This window comes from Mizuhopecten yessoensis, unplaced genomic scaffold, assembly GCF_002113885.1.
Source record: "Mizuhopecten yessoensis strain PY_sf001 unplaced genomic scaffold, ASM211388v2 scaffold7497, whole genome shotgun sequence".
NCBI lineage: Eukaryota > Metazoa > Mollusca > Bivalvia > Pectinida > Pectinidae > Mizuhopecten > Mizuhopecten yessoensis.
The window spans coordinates 114317-125250 of NW_018407077.1; the positions used below are offsets into that span (position 1 = coordinate 114317).

Genomic DNA, 10934 nt, shown 5'->3' on the forward strand with positions numbered 1-10934 from the left:
TATTGTCATGTACCCTAGATCGTATATATCTGGGAGTCGAATCTGGAAATCCAATGTTTTGGCTAGCATTGAGTCTTCTTTAAAGCCACAGAAACCTTTTCATTTCAACAACAGAAAAACGAAACAAAAACATATCCCAGAAAAAATTGTCTTCTCAATAGTTATTATTTATATAAATGACTTCGTCCAATAATTATTCGGCAAGGTGGGCCTTAATGACAAAAAATGGCCCCCACTCCAATTACGAAGCGACCCACAACGCAAAGTTAATGTAAAACAAAAAATATCATCTTGGTTCTTATACTATAACGATTACATGAAATACTAAATATTTGAATGACTTTAATAAATGAGATCAAGCTATCATTGGTTGTGCATTGTTTGAAATACTAAATATATATATATTTTTCATATGGTGTTCTTGACTGTCATGTAATTATATCAGCAAAAAAACAGTAGAAAAGATTTTCCTCTTAAATTCAGGTTGCATTTTAATTAATGAAAAGAATGGCAACCTAGTTTATACCTTACAGCTACCACTTAGACATCGGAACCAATTATAGAAATGACTATATAATTTATTTTATTGAAATGCAAAGTTTTTAATTTCTGATTGCTTATGATTAAAATAACTGTAACTGTCAAATACATGTCAACATAGATGTTGGAACACTAATCTTAAATCTTATTCTGGATATCCATCGATTTTAAACTAAACAGAGTAGCAGCATAATAATACGTTGGTTTGTATACCTATTGACCGTTCCGTGTGGTGTTCTAACAGCTAATCTGTGCACCTAACAAAGGTGAGAAATCCGTCATGAAATTCAGGGGTCTAGTCCTCAGTAATGGTATACCTTGTGGTCAAATGCATAAGCTGACTAGGTGTATCTTTGATTGCTTTGCTAAAGAAGAGATGGGGCAGGGAAATAAGTTGGGGTAAATGTAAATTGATATCTAAATACAAAATTAAATGTAATTCCTAATCCAACGGAGATATAATGTTGTAGTTGATTATTTATTCAATACCCTGTGTACATGTGGTTTTTGTTAGATAAAGAACTTTCCTGCGGTACCGACAACATGTACGTAACTGGAGTTACCCTAACGTGTACTGGTGTGCTCACTCTCCTGCTGACAGTTGGACTCGGAATATTTATCAGTCGTACGTATTAATTATCTAACAACTGATTGATAAAAGCAGCAATAATGCATTGATAACTGAACAACTTTCATATTGGGATCTTAGTTTATTCACATTATTAACTAATGCATTGTTCGTATAAACACATACAGTATTTGTTTGTTTATACGATTAAATCAACTGTATTATTTCAAATAGAAATTTGAAAGTGTGTTCGTAATTTCATATTACAAAGCTCGCATTTAATTGTTTAACATATATGCTTTTACAGGGTATGGCAGACTGCCTTGTATGTAAGTAAATGCATCTTGACATGAAATCTTTTTACATCTTATTCGTTTTATCATTACTTTCGTCTGTTTTGAAATGATGATCAATAGAAAAAAGTATGATATTTCACAAACAATTCTCCCACAATATGAATATATGGTGTGATGCTGTTTAAGTAGAAATATAATGTTATTTGTGTATTGTTTCCCAGCAAAAGAAAGCATCTAAACCCCGGAGAATTTCAGATGGAGCAACTTTCAGAACAAGGTAATTTCAGCAGAAACTCTTTTACTCGTTTAGTCTATGGTAATAATGAGCAATGCAGATCACTTTTTTGTTTGTTTCAAATTGTAGAACATAATTAAAATGGAACTATATTTTTAATGTTCTGTAGATGAATCTGTGCGATGCAAATTATGTTTCATATAACGGACAGGCAGTGTAGCAAGTCTTTTTTTTTTGTACTCAAATGAAGATTTTGTTTTTGATGATACATTTCCGTTTTATCTTACAGCTGTGGCACCTACTGAAGAGGAGGAACGGTAACAATGCTTATTCTTCTATTTTAGCTAACCTGCCATGACATGACGCATCGTCCTTCCGTCTGTCAACTTTTCCTTTAAAACGCTACTAGTCCTGAACGTATTGGTGGATTTTAAAATAAATTTAGTCTGGAGCATGCTTTGGCCATGGACACTTAATATTGTATACAATTGTGGATGTGGCCTCCCGTTGGGCAAATGAGCGGGGTGCAATATGGGATTAGTGGTAAAATATTTAAAAGCCTTCTTCTACTGTAGGGATATAGGAATTTTATCCTTATTTAGGATCATCATTGGGCCAAGGGGACTCAATTTTGTTAAATGGTGGATGTGCTCCCTTTTGGTGCAGAGTGGTAGGGCTAGAAGGGGGAACTTGAGGGTTAAATAGTAATATGTCGGGACATTTTTGTGTATAAACATTGGTAGTGGCCCCTTTGATTTAGGTTGGGTTTACTTTGATTTTGTTTTACGTCCTATTAACAACTTAGGTCATTTAAGGACGTGTCTCAATGTGTGTAGTGTATGCGTGCTTGCGTGTGTGTATGCAGGAGACAGGATATGTTGCTTGCCTCTACGTGATAGTGCAGATTTTATGCCGAATTTAAAGTGCTATCTCACTGAAATGCCATGCCGAAGGAACCCAGCACATCATTCCGTTCGGTCACATTCTACAGACAACGGGTGAACCAGATATCTTTTGTTAAATGGACTCAATTTTGAATAAATGGAGGGTATTACTTTGGTTTGGTCTGGTTTAGTATGTTTTAACGTCCTATCAACAGCTATGGTCATTTACGGACGTCCTCCCCTGTTTGCACGATGCATGCGTGAAGTGTATGCGTGTGAATTGTGAGACTGCACTATGGTCTTGTTTGTCCCCTTGTGATAGCGCAAAATCGATGCAGACTTTGAGTGCTACCTCACTGAAACATATCGCCAAAGACACCCAGCAGGACACCCAACCCGGTCATATTATACTGACAACGGGAGAACCAGTCGTCCCACTCCTAAATTGCTGAGCGTTGACCAAATATGGGACATATGAGGTTGAATCTTTAAAATTCTTCTTCTTCTGTTCCATAAGAGAGCTTAAAATTATTTTTTTATGGATGCTTTTTTATCCAGGTTAGTGGTATAGGCCCACTGGGTCTATTGTTTCTAACTTAACATGCAACATTTTTGCGTTATACTTACCACAAACCAACAACAATGTAATGCTTTAGATCAGAATGTTTGTTTATTGTATGCTACTAATTTCTACATAGATCGTCGTATGAACAACTCGATATGAATGCAATTGCCAAGCCGTCCCTGTACTCTGAATTCAGAAGTCGTCCTCAAGGTAAAGCACACACTGACGTCATATGAAACCGATACATGCTAATTGTCCTAACACAGGTTACACATATATATATATACTTTATTTGTCAAGAGGTCCTGTAAATGTATTTCTGCTTTTGCTCGGAAGGAGGGCGTTTGATTTGTTTTTCAAATATTTTATTCCCCCAGCAATTTTTTTTTAATATACATATTAAGATATTTTGATAGGGGCTACACGGGTTGGGGAGCCCTTGAATCAGCCCCTGAACAATATGGTGTCCTCACGCAGTTGGGTTCTCTTTCAACATTCATCATTTATTCTCTTCTCCATTTAGTTTATTTGTATCAAGTAAAAAAATAATAAATATAGGAAGGGCGATGGGAAAATAAAATATTTGCAAATAGAGTACAGGACAAAAACACAAAACATGCTTCTTTCTCACCCTACCAAATTCCATATACAACATAATATTACAAACAAACATAAGCTGGAAAAAATACATCTATACTCATACACACGTACATATAATGCATTAATTGAGAAGTTGTTTCGATGATATATAAGAGTGCTAGAAACTCAATCAAACCATCGAACCTGAGACTTCTTTTTTTCGTTCTTGATACAGTGTATATATAATATTTGGCATAAAGGATTATAAAGTTAATTGCTAAGGCAACATTCTCTGTCTCTCCAAATAATACTGTTTTGAATCTAGAATAAATTAATTGATCTAAATTTTGGTATATTTTGTTTTTCAAATCTTGCCAATGTCTGAAAGAATGACGACATTCCCGGAAAGTATATTTTTTCAATTTCTGTGTTACACATATTACGTTTGGTCTTTATAACGGAGTAAACCCGCAAGGTTACATGTTAACGTTAAACACACAAGTGTACTTTTTATAAGGATGTTGGAATTTATTTAAAAAACGTTATTAAATTATTGTTTTATCTCCATTGTTTCCATTTTTTTCTTTTTCACCGCGTTTACATCTGAACGAATTACGTATGCTGATTTGGATGCAGGAAAAGAAACTAAAATAAGTCATACCAATAATAATAACTTCACAATATTAGATAAACCAGTTTCATCCTGTTTCTAAATATTAAATCTTAAGATATGCGTTCATACATTACCCATTGCTATTTACTTAAACGTGATGTCCATGCTCATTGCATAGCGTGTCGGGATCCATTTACAGTAAAATACATCTTGTTTGATTGTGTCGATTTAAGTCAACTTGAGAACATTTCTATAATAACATCACATGTCTTCAATCTCTTTTTGAAAACATAGCTGTCTCTTCAATTTCAGACTATCTAAAAGCTGTAGGTCTTTTTCTTAATTGAGTCATCATAGCCACTTTCAATATTCAAATTGACGTTAGCCTTTTAACCTTTAGGTATGTTTGATGTATTTATTTTGCATTGGGTGTTTTTTTGCGACCATTTATTGGCCCTGATGACATATCCTTAGTTGATGGGCCGTTAAGCATTTTTGATAATAATAATAATTAAGATATGCAATTGACTGTTTACGGGGGCTAACGGAATTATGTACTGTTGTCTGTATTTGTAGGTCACCAGAAAGATACAGTCAGTGACAAGTAAGTATTAGCAATCAGCCATTATATAAACTGCCATTACTTGTAAACATTTCTAAAATGTTGTTATAAGATCTCCATCATTTTTGTATCGCCAAAATATGGTGCAATTCCACGTAAATGTAAAACACAGTATCTGTTTTTATATTAACAGCGAGTTCGAGTCTTTTGAGGGTCGGTCTGAATCAAACGTGTATGATGAGCCCCACGGTGCAAAGTCTGGTAAGTTGTTGTATACACTCCTCATCAATGCCATGTGATTGGTATCATAACCCAACTGTTCATGTAAAAGGTTGGCTATGCAAAGTTATGACTAATCCAACCACAACCATTTCCACCGAGTTCGTTATTATGAATTGACAAAAAGCTTTGATGCCAATGGATCATAAAACCTAAACAAAACCACCCAAGATCCTTTTAGACCAGGGATTAAAAAGTCCCATATACACATTCATTATTATATTAATAGATGTAACTTTAAACATACAAAAAGGTGACCTCTTCTCGCATACCTTTAACACAAAGAGAAATCAGGTGGAGCAAAAGCAAATATTAACTAAGTTACCAGATAAGAAAACATACTAAGTACAGTTTAAAATAACAGTTACAAGACAAACGTTGAATTGCTGTGGTATGGTAAGCGTGTGTATGGAAGTACTATTTAGTTAATTAATTGATTCATTTGTGTTTTTTATGTTGGTTTACATTGTAGTAATGTTCATCTTTTTGATATTATTTACCTGATATTATTTATAATTGATGTGAGCATTATATTTATTTAAATGTTGTTATTCAAATATACAGTTGTGGCCTTTAATAGTTTACTTATTGAAAGATGAAAAGACTTATAGCTTGAGTTTGTATACTGATACAATGTTCATAACAAGGATTAGTTCAATTGGAAATAGTCTTACTTGTGTTTACAGGTAGGAAAGCATTATACGTCAATACAGTCATCGCTGGTTATCGCAACTAGATCAATTTCTGCTGCGAAGAAACGTGATCACAGAAAGCAACCCGAGGAAACTTGATTGAATACAGTAAAGAATCAAAATGATTTGATTTAGATACCCTCATATCGATCGTAGATTTGTTTGTGTTATCAATGATACAATTAATACGTGACCCATAGATAATGCCACCTGCACAACCTGATACCAAACAGACTGTTTCCGTATGATACTGAGACACACAGGTTGTGCATAATTATAAAATGAAGTTTCAGGATTACATTTTATTAACAGTGAGTCTGGACACTCGGGCATCAGCAAGTCTAACTGTATTAGTCTTTTGATATGTAAAAAATAGTTCAGACATATGGCAGTATAACGGTTGAAATTAGAAATGTATGAAGTGTCATATTTATTTCTCGAAAGGTTTCATATGTTTTTTTTCTTTTAATTAATCCATGTAAAAAAATAATTTAGTCAATCATTTTATGTCATTCAATTTTAACATTCTCAATATGTTTTTCATTGTTTGTATATTTTCATTATTTATGTACATCGGTGTTTCCGCTCGTACATGTACATGTACAAAATTGTATTGTTAGTAAAAAGGTAGACTGTGTGGTTGGTAGGATTCATATTATATTTTTAGTGTCCACTGGTTTACTGTTCCTACGTGTAAAACATAAAAGAACAGAATTATATTTCACATTTGAAACACTAAAAATAAACTGTGTGATTGGGAAAATCCCTACCGACACCCCGTCACATATTTTACACGTAAATATGAATAACTCTGGCATAGTTCCATGCCGAGGATTAAAACTGAATATCGTTATCAAGGAACATTTTGTATTTTTCCTATTCAAGAAAGCTCATAAACATTTCAAGCAATTTTTTTAAACACAACATTTTTGTAGCATATATATGAAATCGTAACCCATTTCTAAATACGGAACGCGTTCTTATCATCTTTCAATTTTTATTCACTTCAGTGAAACATTTTGTATATTGCATACGCAATAATAGATAAAATAAAATTGATACCATCATAGTTGTTATATGTAACTTTGTAGCAAATTATAATATTTTTTTAGATTTTTAGCTCACCTGCCCGAAGGGCAAGTGAGCTTATGCCATAGCGCAGCGTCCGTCGTCCGTCCGCCCGTCAACTTTTCCTTGTGTGAAGGGGAACTAAATTTGTATAACCGGTGGGTCTGGCCCCCCTGGGGGCTGAGGGGCGGGGCCCAATAAAGGAAATATAGCCAATTCTTTAACATCCTTCTTCTTCTGAAGGAATGAAAGGATTTGATCTGAAGCATCCTTGGGGGAAGGGGACACATTTCGAATAAGTGGTGGGTGTGGCCCCATGATAGCAATTTCTTTTTAAAATCCTACTTATTTTGTGGAAATGACAAGATTTGGTCCATATTTGGTGTGGATCATCCTTTTGTATAAACGGTGTGTGTGGCCTCCCAGGAGCCCGAGTGTCGGGGCCCAATAGAGGAAACATAGCAAATTATTATTTAAGATTCTTCTTTTTTCTGTAGGAATGAAAGGATTTGGTCCATATTTGGTGTGGAGTATCCTTGGGTGAAGGGTAACAAATTTTGTATCAACGATGGGTGTGGCCCCCCTAGGACCTGCGGGGCGGGGCCCAATATGGGAAATAGAGGTAAAACTTTTAAAATCCTTCTTCTATCATAGGGATTAAGGGATTTATACTAACTTAGTCTGGAGCATTCTTGTGCCAAGGGGACACAACTTTGTATAAGCAGTGGGTGTGGTTTTCAAGGGGGCAGTAGGACGGGGCTAATAGGGGAAATATAGGTAAATCCTTTTTCTACCATAGGGATGAAGGGATTTCTTCCCAATTTGATCTGGAAGATCTTTGGCAAAAGGGACTCAATTTTGTATAATCAGTGAGTCTGGCCTCCCTGGGGGCAGAAGGGCGGGCCCAATAGGGGAAACATAGCAAATTCTTCAAATACCTATTTCTACTGTACGAATGACAGGATTTTGTCCAAATTCGGTAGGAAGTATACTTGGGTGAAGGGAAACAAATTTTGTATAAACGGTGTGTCTACCCCCCTTGAGACAGAGGCGGGGCCCAATAGGGGAATTAGAGGTTAAACATTTAAAATTCTTCTTCTACCATAGAGATAAAGGGATGTGATCTGGGGCATCCTTGGGCCAAGTGGACTCATTTTTGTATAAACAATGGGTATGACCTCCCTAGGGGCATAGGGGTGGAGCTGTGTTTGAAATTCGTTATATCTCAAGTACTGGATGGATATTTATGAAGATGCATATGTACTTACAGCACCTACCATGGAGTGCTATATCTTTACTTCATACCAATTATTTTAAACATATTCAGGTGAGCGATACAGGGCCTATGGGCCCCTTGTTTACATTTACATTGTATTTCATTATCCCAAGTACACAATTAATTGTCTTCCATAATTCATCAAAATACTTACAATTAATAGAATAATGCTCAAAAATGTCTTGTACATGGCATTTATTACATAGATCATTTTCTTGTATCCTCCATCTTTTTACCAAATAATTACTTGGTATTATTCCATTGAACAGCTTCCATTTGAACACCTTCAATCTATTGTCTATCAGTGTATTTTCGATGAAATCTAATGTACTAATTATTGAGTGTTTGCTAATATCAAATGCACTTTTCAAGTAATCCTAGCAATTATTATGTTCTAATTTCATTTGTCCTAATTGATGATATATTTTACTATTATTGTTCTTTTCTAAATAATTTGTTCACCCAACAATTTCATTTACGAACTTCCAACGCTGTAATTTTACTTGTGTTTTAACTGATTTATTTGTCGCTACTAACCGCTTCCATTCGTTCGGCAAAGAGAGCTTTAGTGTTTGTAGTTCAGCTATCCAATTGTGTTTACTATGCAATTTATTTAAAATATTATTTTCATCTATCACACCACTTTCATTGATAAGGTCATCAAAAAAGATGATGTTACTGTCTATCAAGTTATTGTAAATTAATGAATGTCCTTTATTCTTAATATCCGTGCTACCCCATATTATTTCAGATCTTACTTATGCAAATTCAGGTTGCTTTGTATTATTTATCTTCCCCTCAATCTTCACCCACGCTTTTATTAATTCATAATAAAAGTCGGATAAATAATATTTGATACTTTTTATAAATTTTAGGTTTCCAATGTGCATTTCAAGTATAAGAAAATCTCGTCCATATTTTCCAAAAAGTGTTTTAGGAATAGCTTTCCAATTTTCTTCACCGACTTTTATCAGTCTTTTTATCCAATTTATTCGAATCATTTCAATATGATATTTGAGGTCTCGAACTTTTAGCCCACCTTGGATTTTGCTTCCAATCATTATATTTTTTCTAACCTTCTCCTTTTTACCTTCCCAAAAAAATTGGATATTTTACTTTCCATTTCTTTAATTTGTTCATCTCCAATTGACTGAGTGCTGGTTATAAACGTGAGTTTTGGTATAACTAGCGTCTGTATGCCTACTGTGCTCCCAATGACTGTTCATTTTCTTTTTTTCCCTTTTTTTTAACATATCATCAATTGTTACTTTTGTTCTCTCCCAGTTTAAATTATTACATACATTTATATAAGTATTAGAATGCATTTTACACTATTTCTTTTCCAATTTATTCCTAAGTTATAACCTTTATTCCTATTTTGTCCTTACCAAATTCCTTCTGTTTTCCGTCTGTTTAATTTAAGCCCCGAAACATCTCCAAAGTTTTCAACGATTTTTAAAACATTTCTGACATCAGGTTATTTCAAAAACAATGTTGAATCATCAGCTAACTGTGCTAATTTTATCATATGTCTGTTAATCATAAATCCTTGCTTGATCTAATCAATGCTAACAAACCTTCAGGCCTTGATACTGTCCCTCCCTAATTCATAAAAGGGGTTTCCTTGTCTTTTGTTAAGCCACTCTATTTATCTTATTGGGGGAGACAGGCAAGAATGTGTTAATATATGTTATGAGAATCTAAGGAAAATCTCAATCTTGCCTAAAAGATAGGGAATGATTTGTAATACCTATCAAACTGTATCTCTGCTCTTTTCGAGGAGGGTTGACTCTGGGACACTACATCCTAACCTATATTTCGATTAATCTCCCATTATTAATGTTTCTAATCACAAACACTTAGATTTGTTTTTCAACAGCAAAGCTATGGACTGACAACATAAACAATAAATACGAAAAATAATTAATATACTAAGAATGCATTAATAAAAATAAAACTCTTGAAATTATATATATCACATGTATACGTCCAATTCTAGAATATGCAAATAGTGAATGAGCAAATTGTACGCAGAATGAATTCAATGTCTTAGAATAAATCCAACTTGAAGCAGTACGTATGAATTCGGGTTTAAGACGTAGAACAAGTTATGATATTTTATAGAGATAATCTGGTTTTATATCACTAAATAGGAGAAGATTTTTGAAACAAAATATTGCTTTTTATAAAATACATAATAAGAAATGCCCCTCTAAAGTATATGATATAATTTAAACGTACATAAACAACAATACTGACAATTATCATCTTCGCCACAATATAATTTTTGATGTCCCAATACCGAGAACGCAATTATGATATGCCAGTTTTTTTTCCCGAAACTAATCTCTGATTAGTAATCCAACTTGCCTGTATCCCACAAAGACATCTATCAATACAAAAATATTTTTTTTACACTTCATCTGATATGGTTCCCAATGTACTAATATTTTCAAAAATCATGGTGACCGAAAATTAAAGATTACTTTATTTCAACTAAGAAACTGTACCAGTAATCTGAATTCAGATATGTTTGAATCTTCACCTAATTGACACCTCTGTCTGCCCATGTAATACTCATACTTTTCTTTATGTATGTGAAAGATGAATACAAGTATGTTGGAGAAGGTTCATGGGTTCATCATAATAAAAGACACTTTTATAAAATACAATCATTTATATATTAATCATCACATGACACAGACTTGTACGTTTAGTATGTGCTGTTCACCAGCACAATTTTACTGATGTTTGTGCAAACTGGTTTCTGTATGAAC

The 10934-nt window shown here is 33.9% G+C and overlaps 1 protein-coding gene across 1 annotated transcript; it reads left to right on the top strand.

Moving 5' to 3' along the window:
* The first annotated feature begins 1068 nt into the window (after positions 1-1068).
* LOC110453767 lies at positions 1069-6010 on the top strand. The gene is made up of 8 exons (XM_021502903.1): positions 1069-1165; positions 1416-1437; positions 1626-1681; positions 1929-1956; positions 3222-3298; positions 4857-4884; positions 5036-5103; positions 5808-6010. The coding sequence occupies exons 1-8, from the start codon at positions 1084-1086 to the stop codon at positions 5855-5857; spliced, it is 411 nt and encodes a 136-aa protein (XP_021358578.1). The 5' UTR covers positions 1069-1083; the 3' UTR covers positions 5858-6010.
* Positions 6011-10934: the final 4924 nt, after the last annotated feature.

Bases quoted from the DNA above. Each gene is read 5' to 3' on its own strand.
- LOC110453767 (XM_021502903.1), top strand. From the start codon at position 1,084: ATGTACGTAACTGGAGTTACCCTAACGTGTACTGGTGTGCTCACTCTC. The intron at 1,682-1,928 runs GTAATTTCAGCA...TTTATCTTACAG, and splicing joins GGAGCAACTTTCAGAACAAG to CTGTGGCACCTACTGAAGAG. The intron at 3,299-4,856 runs GTAAAGCACACA...CTGTATTTGTAG, and splicing joins ATTCAGAAGTCGTCCTCAAG to GTCACCAGAAAGATACAGTC.